Source organism: Theropithecus gelada, chromosome 12 (genome assembly GCF_003255815.1).
Source record: "Theropithecus gelada isolate Dixy chromosome 12, Tgel_1.0, whole genome shotgun sequence".
Lineage (NCBI taxonomy): Eukaryota > Metazoa > Chordata > Mammalia > Primates > Cercopithecidae > Theropithecus > Theropithecus gelada.
This window is the reverse complement of record NC_037680.1, coordinates 73,597,056-73,624,744: the sequence shown is the minus strand read 5'-3', so window position 1 is coordinate 73,624,744 and position 27,689 is coordinate 73,597,056. Positions and strand designations below refer to the sequence as shown.

Sequence of the window (27,689 nt, the reverse complement as noted above, 5' to 3'; positions counted from 1 at the left end):
GCAGCACTGACAATCATTTTGCAGCTGCTAAGCATGCTAACAAAATTCTAGCAATTGAAGCTGAAAAGACTGCATACCTCTCTTAAGAATTTAAACTTCTTTAGGGGATGATGATCAATGATTTCATGGTATCTGAATCTCCTTTTTTCCTACCGCTATTTGTTTTTCTCAATTTTGACCCTTGTTACAATTTTGTGTTTATTCAACTCTGTACCCTACTGTACACAAAGCACTTGTGTTATATATGCTAGTGCTAAAATGTGTGAAACTTTAAAAGGAAGTATCTGTATCTGCCAAGGCTTGGGACTCTGCTCTTGTGCAGGTGGGACTTTGCTTCTAAGCCTTATTTAAATTAAGGCAAAAGCTGCAAAAGTTATAATGGTTGCAAAATTAATGAACAACAGAGTATGTGTCCTTGATACTTATGAGCAAGAATATTGTCATTAGAATATTCTCTGCCTTAAAAATCATGTAATAGAGATAGTATTTAGATATATCTTTTCCTCAATATTTTTCTTAAGTTAAGTGTTTACCTAGGGAAAAATAAAACAGCAGGATCGCATTAAAATTCCAACAAAAGGGAGTGCCAAAGTGTTCTCTGGGAATGTTTTTGGGAGTGTGGAGAGAAAAAACAAGTAAGCAGTCATAATATTTAAAAAATAAATATTACTTACTCAAGAATCATGGTAATTTAGTTCAATAATTATATCCATACAAACCCACAGCTTCAGTTGAAGCAAAGCACGTTATCTGTGAAATTCTAGTTTGAAATCCCGTGATGCTTAGATTCATAATTGTGAAGGCGATGTCACAGTAGCCACATGGCACAGCTGAGGCTAGAGATGTCCATATGGCAAGACTTTGGGATGTGGAGAACAGCTGCTTTTCTATTCCATGGGGAGTGGAAGGGGTTTGTATATGAATCAACACGTGTCTCTATGCATGCATGCCTGAGTATAGATAGGTATGCATATGTACCTAGGAGCATATGTATGCATATATGTGACTTCAGTATTGGAAGAGTTGTAATGATAGCTCAGCCTGTTCTTCCTAATGGTTCCTGGGGAGTCTGTGCCTTGACAGTTCTCTATAGAGTAGCTTTTAGCAGCAATAGTCCCAGAGGCACCACTCCCTGCTGAGGGACGGTGCTGGCGCCCTTCTCTGGAAGCTTTGTTGGGGTGCCTCTCCTTGGTAACATTCCAGCCATAGCTTGGAATGCTTCCCTTTCTTCAGAAGTGTGAGGACTGAGTGAATGCAACAGAATGTACGTATTCCATACACTCGCGATTGGGAGACTTTGCTCACCTCATTATGTTCCCGTAAAATGACTTAAGTAGTGGTGCATTAACTACTGGGTTGGGTTTGTTCCCTGGAATCTTAACTGCTCAGCTGTTGATTGACCACTCCTGATTTAACACGAAAGTCTTGTCAGACACTGCCTCTACTTATCGTTCTCTGGTTGTGGAGGTTTGTTGTTTGTTTTCTCGTAAGGTCCAAAAAGGCAGAAATGCACACATGAGCATTTGGCCATGAGCACAGCAGATGGAGAATTATGGAGCAGATAAACAAGAGTCAATATTTTTTTGTTGAAACCCTGAATTTGTGTCTGGCTCTGTGTCTTGTGTGAAATGTGGTCCTTGCCACGGGGCAGATGTAACCCGAACAGAGACTTGGTTAGCAGGTAGTTGGGGGAGTGTGGAAGGATCTGCTTGTCTTTAGGCAGAGCAAGTAGCTAAGACTGAACTAGCAGTAAAGTTGTACTCTTTTCAAGATGTCTTTCCTGCTACTTAATTGTTGGCAATTTTAGAAACTATCCATACACCTTGTCAAGAGGCAGAATTGAGAGGGTATTTTGGAGAAAGAAAAAAAGATATATGTGTTCATTCGCTGGGAATTTTTATGGCAGAGGAGAAACCCATGGACAAATTCCTGGCATATTGAAATATCCATTCTGCAATCTGACATTTTTACATAGTGTTTCCTCAAGGAATCTTACTCTGTCTTACTGATAGTACTTATATTGGTCCCCCAAACTAGCAATAAACAGCAACATAACCTGTAAGAAAGCCAACAGGAGGATAAAAAGAGAAAAGAGGGTTTATGGGGAAAACGACAACTCACATTCCCAACAGCATATCACAGGGAGAGGTCAAGGTATGTGACGCTAGTGATTTCACCTAAGACCAGTGTTTGCCACCAGTTCCTAAGAATTGATGGGTTCTTGTTAGAATCTAGATTTGCAGGTCCCCACCCTAGATGTATTAAATCCTTAGGAAAGGGATCTGGGAATATTGTTTTAATAGGCATCTCCGGTGATTCTTATGGTCAGACACGTTGGGGAAACTGCTGTCATCTAATTGACTACTAGGACTAATGTATTTCTAGAAGTTTGAGTGAAGGCGTGTGTGTGTGTGTGCGCCCACATGCATGTGTGTGTGCATAATTACCAAGGATTTTAAGGTTAAAAGAAAATTATCAACTACATCTTGTCATCGTGAAACATTTCTTAATGAACACATCTATGTAGGGTTGTCTGGTTACAGGAGATTTTCTCATGAACTACCTCATTTGATCCTAATAACAATCCCATGAGGAGGTTGGGCAGCGATCATCATGCTCACCCCCAAGTTGCAAGTAGAAATGGGCTTTGCATGTGGCTGGCAAGTGTGAGACTGGCTTTGAATAGGATTTTTTTGCCAAACGGGCAAGCCCAACATCAACTCCAAAGCCTGCCACTGTTCCTCTTTTACCTTACACTCTGGTCACTAACATATCAGGTTCTATGCACATCCACACCTTTGCACACCTGTGCTCCCTCTGTCTTCCTTCCCTGTCAGCAACTCATACTTATTCATTAAGGTGCCTTCCTTAAGCTTTTTTGGATACACACTTGTCTTCTTTACCCAGCCTCCTACCCAAGCGGAGCTAGCTGTTCTTTTGGCTGTGTTTACATCACTGTGTTTGCTTCTACTGCATGTTGGGGTCTTGTTTAATGTAGATGAGTTCAATAGTAAGAGCTTGGTAACATCCCCCTCTTCTTCCTTGACCTGCCATCATGCCACTTACTTTTAATAAGCAGTAGATGTAATCATGTTTAAGATAGTACTTGTTGGCTAAAACTGTGGGAGGCATTTGGGAATGATTTCAAGGGTTTTCCAAATATTGACACAAAAGTGTTCTGGTGGCCAGAAACATGGCCATTAGCATCCTTTAGGAATGGGATTATTTGAGGATAACAAGGAACATTGTCTAAAAGAAGTAGAGGAATCACAGGGAACTGTTTTAGTTTGCTCGGGCTCCCATAACAAAATACTATGGACTGGGTGGCTTAAACAACAGAAATTTTTGTTCTCCCAGTTCTGGAGGCTGGAAGTCCAAGATCAGGGTTAGTTTCTGGTGAGGCCTGTCTTCCTGGCTTACAAACAGCCACCTTCTCACTGTGTCTTCACATGGCCTTTCCTCCTGTGTGAGAGAGAAGAAGAGAGAGGGAGAGGTGAGAGGGGGAGAGAGAGAGAGAGAGAACGAGAACGTGAGCTCTGATGTCTCTTCCTCTTCTTATAAGGACACCAGTCCTATCAGATCAGGGCCACACCCTTATGACCTCATTTAATCTGAATTATCTCCTTAAATGCCCTGTCTCCAAATACAGTCACGTTGGGGATTAGGGCTTGCAACATATGAATTTTGGTGGGGATACGATTCAATTCATAACACGGATTGTATACACAAAACCACAGATTTGTTAGTTTCCTTGTCAGGGATTTAAGGGCCTATCAAAGTTTCAATGATGGGTGATGTTCATGGTACATTCACTTTAGTTCATAGTTCAGGTTAGAGACTATCTGGCCTGGCTTTCAGATGGTATAATAATTATTTCTTTATGTAAATATCTCTCCCACTGGACTTCTCGTAAGGGTTCATCTGAGTCTTATTCATCTTTGTCCGCCAACTGATAATGGTTGAATAAACTTTTAAGGAACAGATCTTCTCACCATCTGCATCTGTATGTGATCAGATGTATTAATTTTAGTTCTGATTCCCATTCTCTTGTGTTTGCAGCCACCATTGGTCCAGGCAATCTTCAGCGGTGATCCAGAGGAGATCCGGATGCTCATCCATAAAACTGAAGATGTGAATACTCTGGTAAGAGATGCTGTGGTTTTGCCACTCAGGCCCCGTTATCCTGGAGCAGGAAAGGGCTCTTAACCTTTTATATACCATGGACTCTTGGTATCTGGTGAAAGCTCCACACTGTTTCTCAGGACACTGTTCTTAAACTCTATATATGAAATAAAATATCTGGGGTTACAATGGAAATCAGTTATTGAAATACGTTATCCAAATATTAAAAATCTAATTTGTGATATGGTAATATATGTGCTTTTAAAAAAGAACACATTTAGACTGGGCGCAGTGGTTCATGCCTATAATCCCAGTATTTTGGGAGGCTGAGGTGGGCAGATCACTTGAGCCCAGGAGTTTGAGACCAGCCTGGGAACATGGTGAAACCCTGTCTCTACAAAAAAAAAAAAAAAAAAAAAAAAAAGAAGAAAGAAAAATTAGCCGGGCATAGTGATGTATACCTGTATTCCCAGCTACACAGGAGGCACATTTGGGAGGATTGCCTGAGCCCAGGAGTTTGAGGCTGCAGTGAACTTTGATCATGCCACTGCTCTGTAGCCTGGGTGACAGAGTAAGACCCTGTCTCAAAAAAAAAAAAAAAAAATCTGATTAAATAACCAGATACAGCAGAAGATCTAAGAATGAGCATAATTTAAAAATAGTGATGAGCATAATCAGTATTTTGATTTGTCTGCAACAACTCTAATGCAATATGAACATACCTGTGATTTCTGCTGGTGACAGCATTACAGCTACTGATGTTGCTACTGTGCTTTATGGCCTATATTCATAGTGGAAGGAAGTGCTAAATTCCAATTAGAAGTCAGTGATAATAGAGATGCAATTTTTTTTTTTTTCCCAAGGTGATGAACCCCTAGAAACCATGCCCTGCAACAGTGGTTGGCAACCTATGGTACATCATACATTTTTTTCTGCAGGCCTCCTGCTAAGAATGGTTTTTATTTTTTAAGTGTTGAGAAAAAAATCAAGAGAAGAATAATATTTTGTGACACATGAAAATGACATGAAATTCAAATTTGATGTTCATAAATACAATTTTGTTGGAACACAGCCATACTCATTCATTTATGTATTATCTCTGGCTACTTTTGCACTGCAGCAGCAAATTTGGGTAGTTGTAAAACAGACTATATGTGGCTCACAAAGCCAAAGATATTTACTATCTGGCTTTTTAGGGGAAGTTTGCTGACACTTGCCCTTAAAAGGTTCATGACTCTGAGTCTGGGATCAGTGCGTGAACTAGGCATCGTGCGTGCCCTCTGAACTCACAGGAGGTAGATATGTGCACTATACACATATTTTGTGTGAAATGGATCAAACTATTTCATCAAGTTCTTAAAAACGTACCTGACTCCCAAAAGATTAAGAACCACTGTATCTGAAAGGTCCTGACACAAACAAACCAACCTTCAATAAAGAAAGGTAAAAAGAGTTAGTCAATGAGTTACCCTTTTAGTAGTTTCCTAGACTTGAGTTGAACAAGCAGTTATGTACAGTACATGCTACTAATTCTCTTAATGTAATTCAATTGTGAAATACTGAAATCCACCAGGGAGAGGAGTTCTCTTTAAAGTCTCTAGTGTTAAGTAGAAATAGAAGTAGTCAACTACATCTTCAGTGTAAGAGGAGATTTGCCACGGGGAGGTAGATTATGTCTAAGGTATCTCTGTCTGGTTGGCTGAATGCTTTATTCAGAAGGCGAGTCATTTGGTGCAGCCATTGTTCTATGGCAGTGCAGGTTGGTGTGGCTTTTGCAAAAGCTTTTGGCAGCGTCTTCCCAGCTGGCACTGAGCACAACAGGACTATGGTTTGTGACATTTTTGCAAGGTAAGCACAGATGAGGCCAGGGACAAACTACTCGAGAAGGCAGTTGGGCATTTGTCCAGGGCCTGCGGGTTGTGACCTGTACTTCTGAGATGAGGCCAGGCAAGCAAGCTCCCTTTCCAGTGTTCTGACATCACCGGAATCCACCCAGCCTGTTTTGTGGCTGTGGCCCAAGCCCAGAAGCCCAAGGCATGGTTACTGTCTTTTCCTAATGATCATGAGCAGATGGAACTTTTGTTCTGTCATACATACCTGAAAAGATTGTGCTGGCCCCTGAATGGCCTTTATTTCTTTTTGGGAAAGTGACAAACAGTTGCTGGCTGGTGAAGGTTAGGGGAGCTTAACTTCAGCTATAATTTATCACTGAATTAGATAGGTTAACTACGGTCACACATAGACCCCTAAATGTATGATGGATGTATGATGTATGAAGTTTAGTTCTCTTTATGAACATATTAGAGGGGTGGTCCTTTTCCAAACAGGATCCCAGGTAGCAATACGTGATCTTTAAGATCACCAAAGGGGTTGTGTGCAGTCCTGCCCCCCAAAAGGAAAAAGAGCATGGAGGAAAAGCATGGAAGTATTTTTTTTTTTTTTTTTAGACGGAGTCTCACTCAGCCACCCAGGCTGGAGTGCAGTGGTGTGACCTCGGCTCACTGCAACCACCATCTCCCAGGTTCAAGTGATTCTCCTGTCTCAGCCTCCCAAGTAGTTGGGATTACAAGCACCCACCATCATGCCCGGCTAATTTTTGTATTTTAGTAGAGACAGGGTTTCACCATGTTGGCCAGGCTGGTCTTGAACTCCTCACCTCAGGTGATCTGCCTGCCTCGGCCTCCCAAAGTGCTGGTATTATAGGTGTGAGCCACTGCACCTGGCCAGCATGGAAGGATTTTTACGGGTCAGCTTGGAATTGGCATACATCACTTCTGCTTATATTCCATGGACCAGAATTTAGCCACGGCCATACCTAGCTACAAGGGAGGGTGAAGAATTAGTGTATCTGTGTGCCCCCAAAGAGTCAGAGAGCATGGATTTTACTGAGTAGTTAGCAATCTTGGCCACACCAGTTTTTGGTCTCAGAGAATTCTAGAGAATTCTAGTGACGCCACTTACTTGTCTGGGAGATGTCTTATTCATCCACAGTTATTTGCTGAGTTGAGACTGTGTGCTCAGTGCTAGGGACACAGCAGTGAGAAGACACCCTTTCCATGATAGAGCTTACAACATAGCAGAGTAGTCAACAAATGAGAAATCACACTGTGACGCATTTTTCAAAGAAAAAATCTGGGATGCTACGTAGGGAGAAGGTTAATCATGAGGACCTGATAAAGTGATGTGTAACTCGAGGCTTGAGAGATACGTAGGAATTTGCTTTGCCTTTTTGGGCTGTTGGGTGTGTGGCAGCAGAGAAGCAGGGGATGCAGGGAGGGAGAGAAATGAACACAAGAGTGGTTGAATGAATGAATGGATGGATGGATGGATGAAGAACACAAAGAAGGCCTGAGTTCCTTAGGTTGATGTTATCACTTTTCGGGGTCCACGGGCCCTTTTGTTCCGCTCATCCCTCTTTAGACTCTCCCTTTAGCTCCCCCTTTCCCCTCCTTCAGGTGTGTACAGAGATCATTTGACCCCACACTCTTATCCAGCATGTCCTCTTGTCATGTTTTTCTTTTGTCAGTGCCTTTGCGGATGAGTCATAGTGACTGTTTTTGCTGGGGGTGGATTAGGTAGTTTAGGAGAATTGGTTGTTAAGAAAGGGCATAGACAGATGGAGGACATATAAGGATTGGAGAGCTAAGCCTGGAGGTGCATTTCAAAAGTGAAAAGGGGCTGATAACCATGCATTTACATGTCAAGGAAGGAAAATAAATAGTGCAGGAGCCACCTGTTACTTGGAAGACCATATTTGTCTTCTTACCCTTGCTTTTCTTTCTTTCCTCCATTTATTCACTTAATTATTCTTTTCTGTCCCAGGTTCTGAGTTTTTCACCTTCCCCTGCCCTCATCTCTCCATGTTTTTTGATGGATCACACGTTCTCTGGTGTAAATCACCCATTCATTAGCTGATCCTGATATAGAAAGCCATCTCATTCAGCTTGGCCTCTGTGTTTTCAGAATTTATTTTCCCAAATAGTATTTATAAACCCTATGCCCCAGCTAACCACATGACTTGATTCATTGGGATTTATTCTATTCTCTCACACTTTTCTCACTTCTCCACTCTTCCAATTCTATTTGTCCTTCCATACCTACTACTTCCTCCATTAAGTTGTCCCACTTCTCACTTCCTTTCTTCTGTCTTCTCTACCACCTTCTCAACCCAGCCAAAGAAACCTACTTCTACCCTCAACCCCAAGAGCATTTTGTCCTGCGTTAATCACTGTTGACTACTGCTTGAAACTGTAGCTGACCCTTGAACAACACAGCTTTGAACTTGGCAGGTCACTTATATGCAGATTTTTTTTCCAACCAAAGGCAGATTGAAAAGACAACATTCGTGGGATCTGAAACCTGCATACAGGGAGGGCTGACTTTTCATATATTTGGGATCTGCAGGCCAAACCCAGTGACTTGAATATGTGCAGACTGTAGTGTATGCGGGGGTCCTGGAAACAATCTCCTACATATACTGAAGGAAAACTGTATATGCTTGATGACATGGTCACTATCTTCTTCACTCTCATTTGCTCAATCGCCTAGTCCAGTCCTTGCAGCACATTTGACTGAATGACTCAGCTCTACTTTATTGCTTATGCTGAGCCAGTTTGTGGTAGCTTATAGTTCATTTCTCCCAATGAGGATAAATTGTTAAATAGAGGAAGCATCTAGTTTAGTTCCTTTCTCTCATTTGTAAGACTGGAAATTCTCCTTGTAAGATTGAAAATCTGTAGATTGATTTGAGGAGCCACGGAAGGGTCAGGAGGGGCACACTGAGTCTTTTTATGGTTTCTATGGTTAGTGGCATACAAGGGCCTGGAAATATGGGATAATCATTGTACACTCTGAGAAATATCTTTAAATCGACCAGATTTGGCAGAGAGCTAGAAAGGTTTTAGAAGCCTCCGCCTGACTAATCAAACTGAGCTCAAGATGGAGAATAGCATTTGATTTCAAAATTTGGAAGGCAGAGATTTTATAAACCAAAATTTGAATTCAGTAAAGGCATTTTGAGGATTATGTTATGACAATGTGATGTCAAGAAGACACTTTTACTGTGTCCTACTGGGACAGGGACAGAGACAAAGTGGCGCCTGTCTGTGTGAACGATGATGATGGGGAGGGAACCATCATCATGTGAAGAGTGGTTGAAGAAACTGGTGATGTTTCACACTTGGAGAGAACAAGAGAATGGCCCCAAATAGTTTAAGTTAACACTGTCAAATTAAAATGGAACTAGGCTAGACTTGTCATTATGTCATGTGGTTGTAAGCTATAGAAAATAAGATGTTATCTCAAAAGATAAGAATTAACTTAATAGACAGAGCTGTCTAGAGAAGCAGTGAGTCGAATTGGCAAGTAGTAGGCTCCCTGAAAGACCGCTAGACTGGAGGTTTGAAAGGTGACTACTATGGTAGCACATATAGCCTCATTCTCCTATCTTGTGACCCTGACCAACATTGCTAATGGTTCATGGCACTTTTTTTCCTTTGAGTCTTAGAGACCAAAATTTCTTCTCAGGATAGTACTATGAAATTGAAGTACATGTAAATTGAAACTTCCTCTCCACGCCTGGACGAGGTAATGTTTGAAGTCTCTTACAACTGTGAAAGGCTATAGTCTCAAGAGTTGTGAGTCTTACATGATAGCAAATCCATGATGTTTATTTCTTTTTTTTTTAAAGTATCATTAATAGAAACACACACATTATCATACCAAATAGAATTAACAATGACACCTCAATATCATTTAATATCCAGTGCATGCTCCATTTTATTTTGTTTTCGGTAGTTTCAAAAATGTCTTTTTTTTCGGTTAAGTTGTCCCGAAGTTGATCATTTTAATCCATCTATTTTATACAAAAATTTTTTTTGTAAAGCTGTTAAGGTTTATTATTTGTTCTAACAGGATTTGACCCAAGTAGATTGGTGTATTTTGTTTACTCTCTCCAGTTCCAAAATGGGATGCTTTGTGAATACAATGGAATAAATCTTGAGGTGCAAGCTAAGCTTATGTTGGCAAGGAATATGTAGTAAACAAAAGAGAGAAACCTATTAGAGCTGCCATTCTTGACTACAGGAATTAATTCAGATGGATTAATTCTTGGATCTCAAGAGCCAAGTGAGAAAAAAAGGAAGACACTATATGATGAGGGGACTTTTCAAAGAAATAAGCCACACTAACAGTAGTAAGCTTGTAATGTGTATGCAAGTGTATGTGTATGTTGAAGTGTTGCACTATTTCTTTTAAAATAGAGTTTATTTTTAAAATCCACCCAGAAGGACTCAATATGGCTCCACTCAAGGATCTTGGGATGATCAATTTAATATCTTCTCTAAGTTTTTCTCTGCTTGATTATATTATGTCTAATACTCTTAACCATTAGAAATACAAACTAGCCCAGCTTTTAAAACTTCTAGATTTTTATGTATTTTTCTCACCTGCATATATCCTACTTGATTTTTTTCTTTTTAATAAATAATTTGATATGAAGATGAAGGACTGAGATGTTTTGCCAGCTTAGAGACTTGGGCACCTTTTAAAGAGACCTGAATCAGAAACCACTGGGAGTAAGGAGGCTGCAGGGAGTTGGGGTGGCACACTCAGGTCCCATAAATGATAGAAGTGTACGGTGACCATGAGTGATGAATGACTCAGCTCTCATCAAGCACCCTGCAGGAATGCAGGCGCAGTGTGGCCCAGGCTTTTTAGACTTTTAAGAGAAAATACAGGAAATCTCTAAATTGTTAAATGTCGGTTCCAAAAGATGACCTAACAATGTGCAGGCCAAAGAAAACACATCTGTGGGCTAAATCCAGCCTGCAGGTCACCGTTTTGCTAACTGTGGATGAGATCAGCAAATATTCAGTGATGAAGGTTTCTCTGGCCACCTGCATCTGGAAAGCAAATGCCATGGTCGCGAAGCCAAGGGCCCCAGTGTTGTGGGAAGAGCAGTGGCCTGCTCTTTAAACGTTGACACTGTTTCTGGCTCACTGATTGGGGCCGGGGTGGGGGAGGTGGAGGGAAGCTGATGGTTTTTTCACAGATCTGAGAATGGTGCTTTTTGTCCTGAGGGTAGGTGCCCATCTCTCAGCACATGCCTGGCAATATTGGCACACTCCCCATCCACTCTCATCCACCCCTCCTTGTTGGACCCCTGCCCAGGATGTGGGGCTGTAGTTTGGAAGCCCTGACCTATATCCTGTAGAAAATGATTTATGAACTCCAGGCAGCACTGAGCAGGCTGCAGAGATGTGGCTTCATGGCCATTTAAAATGTGCAAAGGCAGGTCTGGTTTGCATCATTACTAATTATCCTATGGAGGACGCTCAGCAGCTTGAGGCCTGAGCTCTCCAGCACTGGCCATGGAGGCCAGAGACTCAGCCTCCAAAAAAGAAACAAATCTTATAATGGTATAGGATTTGTACCCTCACACACTAGAGATGGATGTTTTGGAGCTATGGAGAAACATTTCAAGTGTATGGCATTAGTGTTATTTTGCAATTACTGGACATTTTTATAGTACAAAGAAAAAATCTAAAAATTAAAAATGTACTTTGTAAGTAGCTTGAGTTTGAGCATGTGAACATAAAGGATATGGCCCTTTCTTCACATTAGATATTCATTTGGGGGGAGGATGTAATTGTGAATAAATAAGGCACATTATTAGGTAGAAAGAAGACAATACTTAAGATGGTAATTGTTTGAAATTAATGTATAAATTCAGGGCAATTTGGTGGTAGGAGTTGAGTGGGGAAACTTGACAAAGTAATTCTAAACTTTATCTAGAAGAATAAACATGTGAGACTAGCTAGGAAACTCTTGAAAAAGAAAGTTGATGAGGGGAGGGTTTTATAAAATATATTAAAACAAATTACAAAATGATAGCAATCAAAACAGTATGTTAATAGCATAGGAATAGACAAAGTAGTAGAACAGACTAGAAAGTCCTGGATTAGAAGGAACTATATATGGACATTTGTCTGGTATAGGACAAAGGAAGCTTTTTTTTTTTTTTTTTTTTTTTTTTTTTTTTTTTTTAAAGAGTCAGAGTCTCCCTCTGTCACTCAGATTGGAGTGCAATGGTGTGGTTATAGCTCACTGCAGCCTCAAACTCCTGGGCTCAAGTGATCCTCGTGCCTCAGCCTCCCAAAGTTCTGGGATTACAGGCATGAACCACTGCACTCAGCCAAAGAAAGCATTTTAAATCACTGGGGCTAGAATGGATTATTTAATAAATGGTATTGAGACAACTGCCAGATAGATGTAAATATGTAAATCTGAATCCTTACCTAATTTCTTATACTAAGGTAAATTCAAGATTTAGAAAATAAAAAGGGGAAAATATTTCTGCAATCTTGGTATAGGGAAGGACTTTCTAAGCATAATAGAAAAGATAAAAATAATGGAAAAGATGGTTACCTTTGTCAATAAACATCTAATACATTTTTTGGCTATTTGCATTTTTTCTTTGGTGAGTGGCCTCTGCATGTCCTTTGCCCATTTCTTTATTTGGGTATTAGCTTTTTCTCAACCTCACATGGCATCTAAGGATTCAAATAAAACAATGATATAGTGTCATTCTTTTATTTTAATTAAAAAAAATTTTTTTAGAGATAGGATTTCACTCTGTTTCCCAGGCTGGAGTGCAGTGGCATGACCATAGCTCACTGCAGCCTTGAACTCCTGAGCTCAAGCAGTCCTCCCACCGCAGCCTCCCAAGTAGCTGGGACTACAGGCGTGTGCCACCATACACTGCTAATTTTTTTTAACTTTTTGTAGAGACAAGGTCTCTACAAAAGCCTGTGTTTCCCAGGCTTGTCTCAAACTTCTGGCCTCAAGTTATCCTCCTGCTTTGGCCTCTCAAAGAAAGTATTGGAATTATATGCATGAGCCACTGTGCTCAGTGTGGTGTCCTTCTTGACCCATCCAGTTGGCAAAGATGAAAATCAGATCTCAACCACTCTGATGCCTTTTTGGGGAGAGTAATTTGCACTACCCTTTGAAGGGCAGTTTGGCAGTATGCATCAACATTCTAACTGTGGGGGATTCACCCCAAAAGAAATAATTGGTTAACTATATATACAAAAAGATGTTTGTTGCTATCTGGTTTATAATAACAAGAAATTGCAAACAACCAGTAAGTTATTTCTTAAACGTATTGCAGAACATCCACGTGTGGTTACATCATGTTATCTTTAAAAAGGGTGCTTTGTATTTGTCTGCATATGTATTTATTACATATATTTATTGAAAGGTAAGATCTTTGAGATATATTTTTGAGTGAAACAGTTGTTAAACAGCACATATCATGTGTATTTGTAGGTATAGAAGAAGAGATCTAGAAGAATATTCTCCAAAACATTAATTACAGTTGAATCTGGGTGGTGGGATTTTTGCCTTTTTCTTTATGTCTTTATGTATTATTAAAACTTATTAAACTTATTAAAAACTTATTAAAGTTTTTTACACTGACCTTGTATTATATTTAGAAATGGTAAAAAATTTATATAAACATACACACACACAAACACACACACACTCACAAGAAAGCAAACAAACTAGCTTCCCAAATTGCTTTATTTACTATAAAGATTTGACTTTTAAAATGTGCTCATTGTATTTGTCAGTTTGAGTAAGTGTAGAGTACATTTCAGTGGTATGGTACTTATTACTCATGGTGACAAGCATAATGGCACTCCCACCTTTTACATATTGCAAGGGCTCTTCTCATGGGATTAGCTGGACCCTGAGGAAGTGGTGTTGGTGGGACCTGTTGCCATCTTAGTAGAATTCTTTTCTTCTACCATCATCACATTTTATATAATAAATTATGGGAAATGGATTATTAGTTTTGCTCAAGCTAAAAATCAATTAAAACTTTTCAGATACCTTTTACTTTCTAATTCCTTTTACAATGAAAAAATGTAATCGGAAAAATTTTAAGAAGCTTTTTGGAAAAGTAATAACTCTTATGTTTTAAAAAGCGAATGGGCAGAGGTAACCACATACCCAGATTATTCTTAAAAGACATGTTTAAATGAAAAGGATATAAAGTATATTTTAGATCAACTAATTGTGCCGGCCCTGATTTTTACCAAGGACCTATTGCTTTAGGTTTCAAATGTTAAATAACTATATGATTATGACAGCCAGAGGGCCTTCCAACTGTAAGTTTATAGATATATTATTATTATTATTATACCCTTGAAACACTGACTTTAAAAGACCTGAAATGTGTATATGTTATTCATTTAGGGTAAGAAGCCTAGGGGGTTGGAGAGGTAGGTAAGATTTTTTTACCAGGAGGTTGCATAGCTGGTTATAACCAGGTCACTTGCCAACTGTCTTCTCAAAAGGCTACTTCTGGCAGTGTAGGATAGTATAAATGCGTTTCTCACTTTGTATTCTCTAAAGTCTTTCTGCATATAACACAGGCTGTCTTTTCCTAATCTCTCAGTTCCCCTTTCTAAACCTCTTTCTGGTTTTCCCTACTCCTACATGCTCATGTCCAGAGTTTCTGATATAATTCCTTTACAGCCAAGCTGCTATGTCCCCACATGATATATTTCATTTATTGGTAGATAATCCATGTCAGTCACACCAAAATACAACTATAAGTGTAGAGAAAAGAGCACTGGGCTTGGCTTGAAGATAGAAGTCTTGGGTTCTATGGGTCCTTGAGGAAGCCAGTTAGCCTCCCCTGGCCTCAGTTCTATAATGTGGGCATCATAATAAACTTTATAAGGTGTGGTTAGGGAGATGAGATGATGTATGTATATCAGTTAGGGTTAGATTTGGCTTCATTCCACAGAGAAACAGCAAAAACAGCAAAATAGTAGTTTTCAGTAGACATGTAGTTTACTAAAATTTAGAAGTTTTGAATAAGATAGAAGTTTATTTATTTCCCATGTGCAAGTTCAGAGATAGGCTGTCCAGGACTAGCATGACACTCCATGGTGTCACAGCCCAATCTTTGTTTCTTTTTGTGCTGCCATCCTTGGTGGATGGCTTCTATCTCCTTGCTCAAAATGGCCACTTGAGCTCCAGCCATCACATCCAAATTCCAATTAGTGGGAAGGAGGAAGGCAGAAGAAGGGTATGCCCTCCCTCTTTAAGGATACTTCCACTAAGGACACAATTGCTTATATATTGTCCGGAACTGCATCAGGTGGTGATGTACGTTTAGGAACCTAAAAATCAGGGTTCCTAATATGAAAGCAAGAGAGATGCTGAGGCAAAACAGCAATCTCTACCATGGTATGTAATAGCCTTTTGTGACCTAGGAAATGCTCTGAGTACAAAAATATATATTATTTATGTAATACTGTCATGAATAACCTCAGATCCATTCATTCACCAAATATTTTTAAAATACTTCTTATAGATGTAGCACTAGAGCAGACACCCTGAATACTTCGTTGGATACTTTCTTGGCCAATTTATGTTAACTCCAAAAAGCATTGAGGGAATCACATTGCTGCGACTTTTTTCTGCTTTGCTGAGCACCTGGGAACAGAACATGTTACCATATCCCTTTCTTTGGGGGAGGGAAGGAGAAGGGCAACACTGTAGTACATACTAAATGGTGGCTCTTCAGCTCAGTGGTACCGACACTGTGTGTTTTTCCCTCCAGTGTCTGTCTTTTGTCATCAGTGCTTCATGTTGATTTATATCTTGCATCCTCACTTGCTTTTCATATATGCCTTTTCTCCTATTGAAAACACACATGCACGATTGACTCTTCATCTTCTGACCTTGTCTCTTTCAAACAGGGGACACTCTCTGTTTGAGCAGGCGTGCATTTTATTTGGGAAGCAAAGATGGATAGATAGGCAAACAAGCATGCATAACCTAATGGTTGGGCAGTATTGCCCATTACCGGCTTTTCTCAGGAGGTCCCAATATGTAAGAACACTTAAATAAATAGGACCTCCAGTCACAGGCTCAAGATACTCCATTTGGAAAAGATCCAGAGATGTTTGACATCCTGCCTCCTCATCTTTCAGTAATAGGCAGTGGGTTTAAAAAAATCTTTTTTTATTATGAAAATTTTCAAACTTTCAAAAAACAACAAGAAGCCCACCACTAAGAATAAATGTTAACACTCTGCCATATTTACTTTAAAAGAACCATCATAAAATTTTATAGATTTAAAGGTTTGTCCATATATAAATATAGGCTCATTTTCATTCATGTTTTTGCATGAATGCCTCCTTATCTGGGACACCTTAGCAACCCTTAATCAACCTCTAACTTCTCCTTCCTAGCACTTTTCACCACCTGACATATGCAGTGAATTTATTTGTTTGTCTTCTGTCTTCCTCCACTAACTGTTCAGCTCCATGAGCCCATCATGGCTTTGCTCACAGTTGAGTCACCTGCACCTACAGTGGTGCCAGCACTGGCTAGGAACGCATGAACAGAGCTGAAGCCTCTTTTAATCTCCCTGACCCATCACCTCCCTCCCTACCTCCCTACTTCCCTCCCTACATCACCTCCCTCCCTACCTCCCTCCCTACCAGTGGTTCCCGCGGGGGAACCACTGTCCTGAAGTTTTATCCTTGTCTTTATATACTCTAATTTTATTAGTACCTTTATGTGCATGTGTATACATAAATGCTAGAACAATAGACAGTGTTGTGTATCTTTAAAAACGTTACATATGTGAACAGTTCGTATGGTCTGTCACTTGCTTTTCCTCACTCAACATTATATGTTCCAGATTCATCTGTGTGGATACATGAGCATTTACTTCACAAATTTCATATTCCTACAATATTCCTTCTAGGATTTTATCACAGCGGATCCATTCTTAGTTACAGCTTTTTAACCATGGTTCTATCAACCTCCTTTTGTCCTAGGCTCTCTGATTCTGACCTGTGTTAACAATTGTACAAATAATAAAGATGGGTTAGAAAAAATGATTAAGATAGTAAATTTTATGTTATGTGTATTTTACCACCATTAAAAAATTAAAAATCTTATTAAATCATATACTTTAGAAAAATGGGGTAGCAAGAGAACCATGTAAGAATTTTCATAAGGACTGTACCGTTTATGAAAATAACACCATTGTAAGTTATTTGTTTGTTTATTTATTTTTGAGACTAAGTCTCACTCTGTCACCCAGGCTAGAGTGCAGTAGCACAATCTCAGCTCACTGCAACCTCTGCCTCCTGAGTTCAAGTGATTCTCCTGCCTCAGCCTCCCGAGTAGCTGAGATTACAGGCATGTGCTACCATGCCTGGCTAATTTTTGTATTGTTAGTAGAGATGGGGTTTCACCATGTTGGCCAGGCTAGTCTTGAACTCCTGACCTCAAGTGAGCCGCCCACCTCAGCTTCCCAAAGTGTTTGGATTACAGGTGTGAGCCACCACGCCCGGGCTGTAAGTTGTATTTTTAGAGAGTGAATTTTACTCGGCACCATTGAATCCATTTAATTATAAAAATCTTTTTTTCAAGGACTTTTGACTTTGTTCTCGGTACCTTAAAAATATATTTCCCTCAGAAATGATATATTTCAACATATAGGTCTCCCATATTAGAAAACCTTGATGGTTTTTCTCTCAAGTAGGGAAACTAGAGAACAAATGTGTCAAGGTGCCCTAAAGTAATATTCAGAACTTGGCTTTTGACAAGATTCTAAATGTCAGGGAAGTCTGTTTTTGCTATAACATGACAACTTGACTTCAAATATAGGTACAGAATTACTGCAGTGCCTGGGTTTTCTTTAGGACACATTTAAATATCCTCTTTGTGAGCTTCCTATTAAAAGAAGACTTGCTAGAGGACAAAGTTTTATTTAGAAAGGGTTTTGAATATTTTGTGATATAATTGTAGGTGTCACTGAAAAAGTTAAGGAAGATTTTACCACCTGTAATTTTGAATAATGACTCAGTAGTCCAGGGCTCAGTGTGAAACTTTTCTAGAAAGATCGCATGATTGATCCTGTTTTGCATTTTGCTTACAAAAATTTTTGGGGCTGTACTATGAATATCTTGTTTCTAAAGATACAGTCAGACTTTAGCCATTTAACAATTTCAAAACAGGTCTTTTTAATGCAAACTAATACATTTACTTAGCATATTTCCTCAAACTTTATTAAACTTGAGTATGGAAAAACAATTTTAAAACATGTATGGCAGACAGCTAAATTATCTATTTAACCATGGCTGTTTTACTTCTGTTCAATCAGCAGACAGTTATTGAGCATCTACCATGTTCCTGGTGCTGTGCTAGGGATTGGGACTATAAGATGAATAGGACAGTTGGTCAGGCGTGGTGGCTCACGCCTGTAATCTCAACAGTTTGGGAGGCCAAGGTGGGCGGATCACTTGAGCTGAGGAGTTTGAAACTAGCCTAAGCAACATGGTGAAATCCTGTCTCTACTAAAAATACAAAAGATTAGCTGGGTGTGGTGGAGGGCACCTGTAACTCCAGTTACTTGGGAGGCTGAGGCATAAGAATTGCTTGATCTTGGGAGATGGAGGTTGCGACTGCACCTCAGCCTGAGCAACAGAGTGAGATTCCATCTCAAACAAACAAAATAAGATGAACAGGACAGGGTTCCTGCCCTGCTGGATCATATAATCAGGTGAGTGAGACAGATACATAAGCCAAGATCACAGAGGAAATGTCAGTACTGTAATAGAGGTAGAAATGTTCCATCACTGCACGTTCCTGGTGTGGCCAGGGCTCTTACAGCACCAAACTCCTACACTCAACAGTGTCAGGAAGTACATGGGTAGGGGGATTTGGTGGTGGCTGGAGAGCTTTTAAGCTTACCTACCACCTTTATCAACCACCTTCTTCATGCTATTAAGAATAATAATGGGGCCGGGCGTGGTGGCTCACGCCTGTAATCCCAACACTTTGGGAGGCCAAGGTGGGTGGATCACTTGAGGTCAGGAGTTCGAGACTAGCCTGGCCAATATGGTGAAGCCCCCGTCTCTACTGAAAATGCAAAAGTTAGTCGCTTGTGGTGGTGGGCACCTGTAATCCCAGCTACTTGGGAGGCTGAGGCAGGAGAATCATTTGAGGCTGGCAGGTGGAGGTTGCAGTGAGCCAAGATCATGCCACTGCACTCCAGCCTGGGTGACAAGAGTGAGACATTATCTCAAAATATAATAATAATAATAATAATAATAGATATGGTAATGATAATAAGAGTAATTTTTGACTTAGGCAATTGTTTTCTCCATCTTATACTAAATATGACATAAAACATCTTTTGAAACCTTTTAATTGAATTTCTATAAGAAGGCTTAAATTTTTTATAGCAGTTTTAGGTTCACAGCAAAATTAAGCAGAGTTAAGAGACTTCCCCTATACCACTTGCCCCTATACATGGTTGGCCTCCCCCGACTATCTACATCCCACCCAAGAGTGGCACATTTGTTACAATTGATGAACCTCATCATGACATCATATCAACACTTCATGATCACCCAAAGTCCATAGTTTACGTGAGAGTTCTGTCTTGGTGTTGTACAGTCTGTGGGTTTTGACAAGTGCATATCTTACATCCACCATTATAATATCATACATAATAGTTTCACTGCTCTAAAAATCCCTTTTGTTCTCCCTGATCATCCTTTCTTCTCCTGTTTTACTGAATTTTAAATTAAATTAAATTAAATTTTATCATATAAGCTAAGTAAGAACAGCCTGCCTGAAATGTAAAAGTAGTTCCAGTTAGAGTGTCACTCCAAAGCCCTCCTAAACAGACATTCTAGAATAACCACTGATTACATTAGCTCATTTGATCATCTGTCCCTCTATTTGAGAGCTGCTGTGTTTAGCACAACTGCCCCAAGTTTATGTCAGGGTCTGTGGCATTAGATCCTGCAGTTTCAAATCTTGTTGATCGCCAGCTTCCTTCTCCCATCACTCTTTGGCCACCCTCATCTTCAGAGAAAGCTTGGAAGTTTCTGAACAGATTCACCTCTGTACTCCTAAGGGCTGGGGGTCTTCTGTGGTCCAGATGTCTGATTATAATAGAAACAGACCTGTTTGCTTTTAGAGAAGCAAATGTTTTCTGTGTTCAACTGAGCTTGTAAAATTTCATTAAGAAACTAATCATTAGCCCTGATTAAACAAACACTGCATGCTTGGCATGAATATTTTAACTTCCTATTTCTAAGCTGCCTCAGCCTTCTCAAGTACTGATCGTCAGCTGGGAACAATAATTTTCCTGCACAGTTTGTCACTCCATCATCAGGGAATCTCCACCACCTCCAGCCCCATCAACTGGGGAAGAAAACTAAGGCTCTCCCAGAGCCCCAAACATGAAGCCACTTCTCTGATGCTCATTAGAGAAACTTTCACAATTTAAATAGAGAATCTCACTGCGGCCTACTCTAATACAGGAAAGAGACTCTAAACTCTGCATCTCATTTTAATTCAACTTGAAATTGCCACCAGTTTCTACCCTTCCATATTTGCCTCCATGAACATTTCAGACTTTAACAAAAATCTGATTTTTTACTGATATTAAAAATACATATGAAAATGTGTTTAGCATTAAGCATTTATTTTCAAGTCTAAGAAAGATCAAAAGAGATAAAGATGCACAAAGCTTAAAGAAGTTGCTGCCAGTGACTCAGTCATTATTAATATTGCTGTAGGCACAATGAGTAGGAATGGTGTTAGAAAGATTTTCTCTAGGGAAGACTACATTATGACAGCATTTTCCAAAGTGTGTTTCTCAGAGTCCAGAACAAGTCTGACAAGTGTTTAGGAGGGAAAGAAAGGGACTTTTGTGGCCAAGTAAAATAGGGAAGCACTTCTACCACAAATTTCCTTGTATTTTAGTGATTTACAAGGTATACTGTCATATTAAAGGTTCTGAGAATTCCTGTCATAAGGGAATCTGTTTAACTTTCTTGAACACCGTGTTTCTCAATGTCATTTGGCTTTGAATGCCTCTCTGTTTTTTTTTTTTTTTTTTTTTGGAAAGAGGGTCTTGTTCTATCACCCAGGCTGGAGTGCAGTGGAATAATCATGGCTCACTGTAGCCTCAACTTTCTCGGTTCCTACAAATCTCCCACCTCAGCCCCCTCAAGTAGCTGGGACTACAGGCACACACCACCATGCCCAGCTAATTTTTGTATTTTTTGTAGAGACGGGGTTTTGCCATGTTGCGCAGGCTACTCTTGAACTCCTGGACTCGAGATCCACCAGCCACGGCCTGCCAAAGTGCTTGGATTATAGGCATGAACCATGTACCTGGCTTCCTCCCTCTTTTTTAAAAAAAAAATTTTAACAGCTGGAATGATCCCTCAGAACCAGTGGAATATACCTTGAGGCATACTGCTGTAGAATTAGAGTCTCTGGAATAGTCTGTGGCAGTGGTTCTCTAACTTGAGTGTGTATCAGAATCCTGGAAGGCTTGTTAAAATACTGATTGCTGGGCTTTACCCTCAGAGTTTCTGATTTGGGAGGTCCAGGGTAGGGCCTGAGAATCTGCATTTCTAGTAAGTTCCAGTGATGCTGATGCTTCTGGTTGGGGACTGCACTTTGAGAACCATTGGTCCATGGTCAACTGGGAGGAAAACAGAAGTTCTGGAGGTGGGAGTGGGGTGGGAGTGGAGTGGGAGTGGAGTGGGGTCCCACAATCCACTGCTACATAGCATGCAAGTAAATTTATTCATTCAACATATACTGACTGAACCTGCTATGAACCAGGCACCATGACAGGTGCTGGGGTTGTATAAGTGGTGGACACAGGCCTGGTCCTTGCATTAGGAGCTTACAGTGTAGTGGAGAGAAAGGAAGTAAACAGGTAAAGGAAATGAATGAATAGGTACTTATAAACTGAGAAGACTGCTATGAAGAAAGCCAAGTGTGCTATGATACTAACAAAAGGTAGTTAGGAAAGGTCTCTTGAGGTGGCAGTGACATTTAAGTCTCACAGTCTCATGGCTGAGACTGGCCATGAGAAATTGGGGGCCATGAGAAGATTGGGGGGAATGTTTCAGGCTGGATAAAGACATGAGCAAAGGCCCCAGTGAGGGTTAGGGGAGAGAGTGCAACTTCCCAGAAGAGAATTAAGGCCAGTGTGGCTGGAGGAGAGTCAGGGAGGGGGAAGGTGGAAGAAAAGGAGGTTGGAGAGAAGACAAGAAAGGGGCCGGTCATCAGAGCTGAGTGAGGAGTTTGGATTCCACTTAAGTGCACAATGTTCTGGTGAATATTCTGGAAAGTCACTCTGGGTGTTGTGTGAATTACAGATTGTGACAGGGAGAGTAGAAGCTGTGAGAACAGCAGGAAGACCGTAGTTGGGGTCAGGGCAGAAATGATGTGCGTGAAGTAGGGTGTTTGCAGTGGCCATGACGCCATGCACTCATGAGCTCTAGGGGGCGCCACTCACATGGATTACGGTACTTCTACTGTCTAGTTGGGGAGAGCTGCAGAGTGCTTCCAAGTGTGTCATGAAGGTAGACCAGTCAGGATTTGATGATGGATTCAGTGTGAGGGGCAAGGAAGACAGAGCATCTAAAAATGATTCCTGAGTTCCAAGCCTGAGCAATAGGGAGGAGAAGGGGAAAGCTGGAGGAGAAGGAGCAATTCATTTCTGAGAAAGGAGACAGAACTAAAGAGTTGCTTTGCAGGGGACAGTGAAGTGACTATTGCCACCATTATTCTGCAAATATAGTAATTGGCTGTTTGCTGGTACACAAAGGAAATGATGATGGGGTTTAATAAATCTTGTTGTTAGAGAGTCCCCTGTATATTTTAATAATCAATGACTTCCTGGTTACCCTGAATTTGAAAATAAATAAGGCCATTTAACATTAAACATAATGTTGTCTTTCTATAATAATTCAGAGAGCACTTCAGAATCTCACAGAGACTTTCCTATTGCGGTATAACCACCACCCCAAAATTTAGCGGCATAAAACAGCCAATTGATGATGCTCATGGATTTTTGTAGGTTAAGAATTCCAACAGGCACAGTGGGATAGCTTTTCTCTGTTCTCTGGAAAGACTTGTCAGCTGGGGTGACTTGACAGATGGGGGCTGGAATCATCTAGGTGACTTCACTCACATGTCCGGTGGCTGATGCTGGCTATCAGCCTGAACACTTCTATGTGGCCTTTCCGTCTGACTAGGGCTTCCTCTCAGCAAGGCAGCCACAGGGTTGTTGAACTTGTGACAGGGCCGCTCAAGGTTCCAAAGACAAGTCATCTTTGCAAAACGCTTGAATCTCTGAATTATACATTACGGGTAGCTAAATTCATGTTCTGCCTAATAGAATGCTAGATAAGAAGAGATAGCTCTGCTCAACATGCTGCCTCTGGGACAGTCTCACTCTGAGGGAAGAAGAGTACGGTAAAGGGGGAGATCTGCATGTTTTGCATTAAACCAGATGACAAAGATCATCACTTTGGCTGGAAGACAGTCATGCAGTTAACAAGTATTTTTTCAGTTTCTTCCACTTGCCCAGTCCTGGGAGGTGAAGCAACCAAGTATAGTTCATGCTTATTAGAGAATGTTTGTAAATTAAGACATATAAGAACAGTCTTGATTTAAAAACATCACCTGGATGTAGATTTCCTAAAACTCCTGCTCTTAGATGCATTCTGGTGGGCTTCATTGACAAAGCAACAATGCACAGTATTTTCTTTAAGTGTAGGAATTATTCTTGATTAGGGTTCTGGGAAGTCTTCGATGATTGGAAGATACTTGTCTAAGATAGATGGTCTAGCCCTTAGATAAGATCATTGATGTAAGGTATGTTGATTACAAAAAGGGGAATATAGGCCTCTTAGGAAGTGTGCCAGATGATCCACTGGGGGTAATGAAATATCTACTTCAAACTGTTTTGAAAAAATTAAAATGTATATTTTATGTATATCTTATTGCATATTAAATATGATAATATAGTGGTGTGTTTATGAAGTTTATGAATGACTAAATAAAAATGCGTGTGTTCAGAAAGCCTTTTTTTTTCTTTTGGCTGACTGGTTGCAGGCACTGCTTAAAGGCAAATGTCTTATCTTATTTCTACCTTATAGCTAATGCTTTTCAAACTTTGATGTGCATACACATCACCTGAGGAGGCTTGACTTTTCTCAGCACAGTGCAAGAGTGACTGGAATTTGGGAAATTGATTTACACAGTCTAAACTCAGACTGGTTTATAAACAAAAATACCATATGTATTAATTTCTATTAGCTTAAAAACTAGACCTGTCACTTATGTATGTTATGCTTTTATTCTTGGACAAAGTAATTTCTCTCAGGATACTAAATATCACATAAGAATTGACTTGATGAATCTTGAAAAGAAAATTTTTGATTCCTAAATGGTATTTGCAAGAAGTCAATACACCCTAGTGATAAGTTATCACTAGGGTGAGCATTGGTGGCTAGAGTGCCTGGTTCCAAGTGTGGCTCTGCTGTCTACCAGCTGTTATATGACTTTGGGTTTGGTAATTAATCTCTCTGTGCCTCTATTTCCTCATCTGTAAAATGGGGATATCCTAGTTCCTACCCATTCTGAGCATAATCCATGAAAAATACTTAGAGCGGTTTCTGGCACATGTTAGAAACAATCGTCAGTGATTCTTCTCTATTCTAGGAATCTTTCTAAGGAATTTACTTTTTGTCTAGAATCAGCAAACTAAATTCTGTAGCCACATCCTTATCACATAACATCCTCTTTTCAATATTCCTCACTTTCATTTGGTACCTTTGTCATTTAAGTATCTTAAGCGCTTATAGAACAGGGATCCTTACTCATTCATCTTTGTATCCCTGGAACCTATCACAATGCTTGGCTCTCAAAAGCTGCCCATAACCGTTTATGGCATTACATGTCCTCCAGAGCATATCTTTGGATTGCAGTTTATTGGGTCCAAATTGTGTTGCTTTTGGCCAAAGGCATAAGCATACTTAGAAAAGTACAGATCCTGCTTGCCAACTCAAAAGCGTTCAGAATCCAGGAGGCAGTGCCATTGTGTAAAGAAGGTGTTAGGGAGTGGTGGGGGTTGTTCTGAATTGGACCATTCATGCCCCATTAAAGATATTCCGGTTTAGATTTTACAGACCTCTGTAACAGTCAAGCAAAATCTGCAGGCAGATTTGGGGTTCAACTTTTAAGCTCTGGTATAGGTTAAAACACGATATTGGAACTTACAAACATGTTTGTTCCCTCTACTAAAGTATGAACTTAAGGGCAAGAACACTGTCATTTCTCTTTGTCTCAACTTGCCTGGAATCTCTATGTTCATTGTAAAAATTATTAGAAAATCCTTCTGTTCATATCATAAAATGAGTCAAATCATTTACATTATCACTATGTAAATGATTTTGGACTAAAATAAGTCCAAGTTTAAAAGCTACCACATACAAATAGATGCTCATAGTTACTATTAAACATTTCTTTCATTGCTTAGGTTTTAGGGTAAATGGTTCCTGATGCTATACATGCCAGCATCATATCTCATCAGTAATGCTTCCACAAATTCTATTTTATGGTGTTTGCTCCCAGGAAAACTCCAGCAGTTGGCTAACTTATCCATCATCTTCTAGACATGGAACAGCATTTTCTGAGCATCTCTAGAGCTGAGTGCCTCTTACATTTGGCCTTCTGGTTCCCAAGCTCTATTCCTAGCTGCTTACAGGTACTTGATCACAGGTAACCTGAGACCAGAGACGCTTCTTGTGACTCACTCACTGTGGTCGTGCTCACTCGACCTTTCTGTCACCCCTGAAATTACAAGTGGCTGTGCCAGGGATTATATTTTGTTCATTAAAGATGACAGGCTTGTCGGGTCAGCTCCTCTGTCAGGTGACACCTCCCACGGAGTCTGGCACGTTTCATTTTGTTCCTCTGATCCTGAGCATCTCCAGTCATGGGACCTGTTAGAGAGCATGTTTACCTGGCCCTTGGACATATTCTCCTTCCTCTTGTTCCGATGGTGCCATCTTGTTTACCCTGGAATCTGCTCAGTCTTTCGAATTCAGCCAGCCAGCCAGAAGGGGCGTGTTGAGGAAAGGGTGAAAACGTGGGTTAAATCCTAATGGGCAACATTTGCTGAGTGCTAACCATGTGATAGGCACTGTGCCAGGTGCTTTCTAAGCGTCATTTCATTCCATCTCACACAGCTTCAGGAGCTAGGGAGGATGATTCTATTACCCCCAGTTTACAGACAAATAAACAGTAGTTTAGAGGAGGGTCTAATAACTTGCCTAAGGTTATATGGCTCTAAGTGGCAGGGGCCAGGGTTTGAACCCAGTTCTTCCGCCGCTAGGGCCCACTAGGATGTACTGCCATCCTCAGAGATGGCTAAAAAGCAAGGTAGAATAAACTAAATGAAAAAAAAAAAAAAAAAAAAGCCCAGGGAACACAGAGGAAGGGACAACCACTTCTGAGAGGCACTGCTGGGAATGCATGGAGGAGGCTGAGGGCTGGGCTGCAGAAGATGAGGAGGCGGCAGGCCCGACTGAGCGGAGGCCTGGTGGCGAGAAAGCGGGCGTCCGGGGCAGGAGGGGCCCGCGACCTGGGGCCGGGGCAGGGGTCTGGGCGCGGGAACCCCGCAGCAGCAGGGGAGGGCGCTCACCGCGCATGCTCCCGGCTCCGAGCGGCCGCGAAGCCCGCCCTTGTTTCTTTCCCACCCAGTAGCCGCTGTGGGGGAAGGGCTCTTCTGAGCGCTGCTCTTCAGCCGGGGGAAGGGTGCGACCTGCCCGACCCCACAGTGTGGCGGGTCTCAGAGAACAGAGGGGAGCCTCAGACGGAAAGGGCTTCCGGTACCAGGCCCCGCCAGGGAACTCCAGGGACCCCGCAGCTGCGCCTCCCTCCCCTCCCCACACCCTTGACCTTGTGCTGCCGGAGAGGGGTGAAGAACCGCAGGCACCAGGGGGTCTTGCTACCCAGACGCTATGGGCGGTGTCAGAGGCCAGGCCTCCCGGGACCCGAGGAATGTAGAAAGCCCCCACTCAGCCAGGTGGGAATAAAGGAGCCTCGCCCCGCCTGGGAATGGAACTTCCCCGTCAACTCTGGTCCTAGCCCAGCGACAGGGCTGGACCAGGATTGGGCCTGCAGCACACCGCAGCCTCTTAGGAAAGCCCATCCTTCTGGGAAATTCTTGAGGGACTGAGAAGAGTAAGGATGCCACGTGACCCGGCTTCCTTTTCTTTTTGTACTTTCTGAAGCACTCGGATGGATCCACTCCCCCACTGTAATCTCCTACACCCTCACCTTTTAAGAAATAGTGTTGGCCGGGCGCGGTGCCTCATGCCTGTAATTCCAGCACTTTGGGAGGCCGAGGCGGGCGGCTCACTGAAGTCAGGAGTTCCAGAGCAGCCTGCCTAGCATGGTGAAAACTCGTCTGTACTGAAAACACAAAAATTAGCCGGACTTCTTGTCGTGCGCCTGTAGTCCTAGCTACTCGGGAGCCTGAGGCAGGAGAATCGCTTGAACCCGGGAGGTGGAGGTTGCAGTGAGCCACTGCACTCCAACCTGGTGTTAACCTTCTGCTCCCCAGCCCTCCCTCCCAGCACTGGGCCTGCCCTGGCCTGTTAAAGATCACCAGCCCACTTCTTCCACTTTCCATG

General features: G+C 41.2%; 1 protein-coding gene across 1 annotated transcript in view; it reads left to right on the top strand.

Annotated features, from left to right (window-relative positions):
• Nucleotides 1–27,689, top strand: part of ANKRD44 (ankyrin repeat domain 44) — a 319,327-nt gene that overhangs the window by 119,713 nt on the left and 171,925 nt on the right. Inside the window, exon 2 of the mRNA XM_025404975.1 lies at nt 4,060–4,143. Coding sequence (XP_025260760.1) covers nt 4,060–4,143 — 84 coding nt within the window. The remainder of the gene's footprint in view (nt 1–4,059; nt 4,144–27,689) is intronic.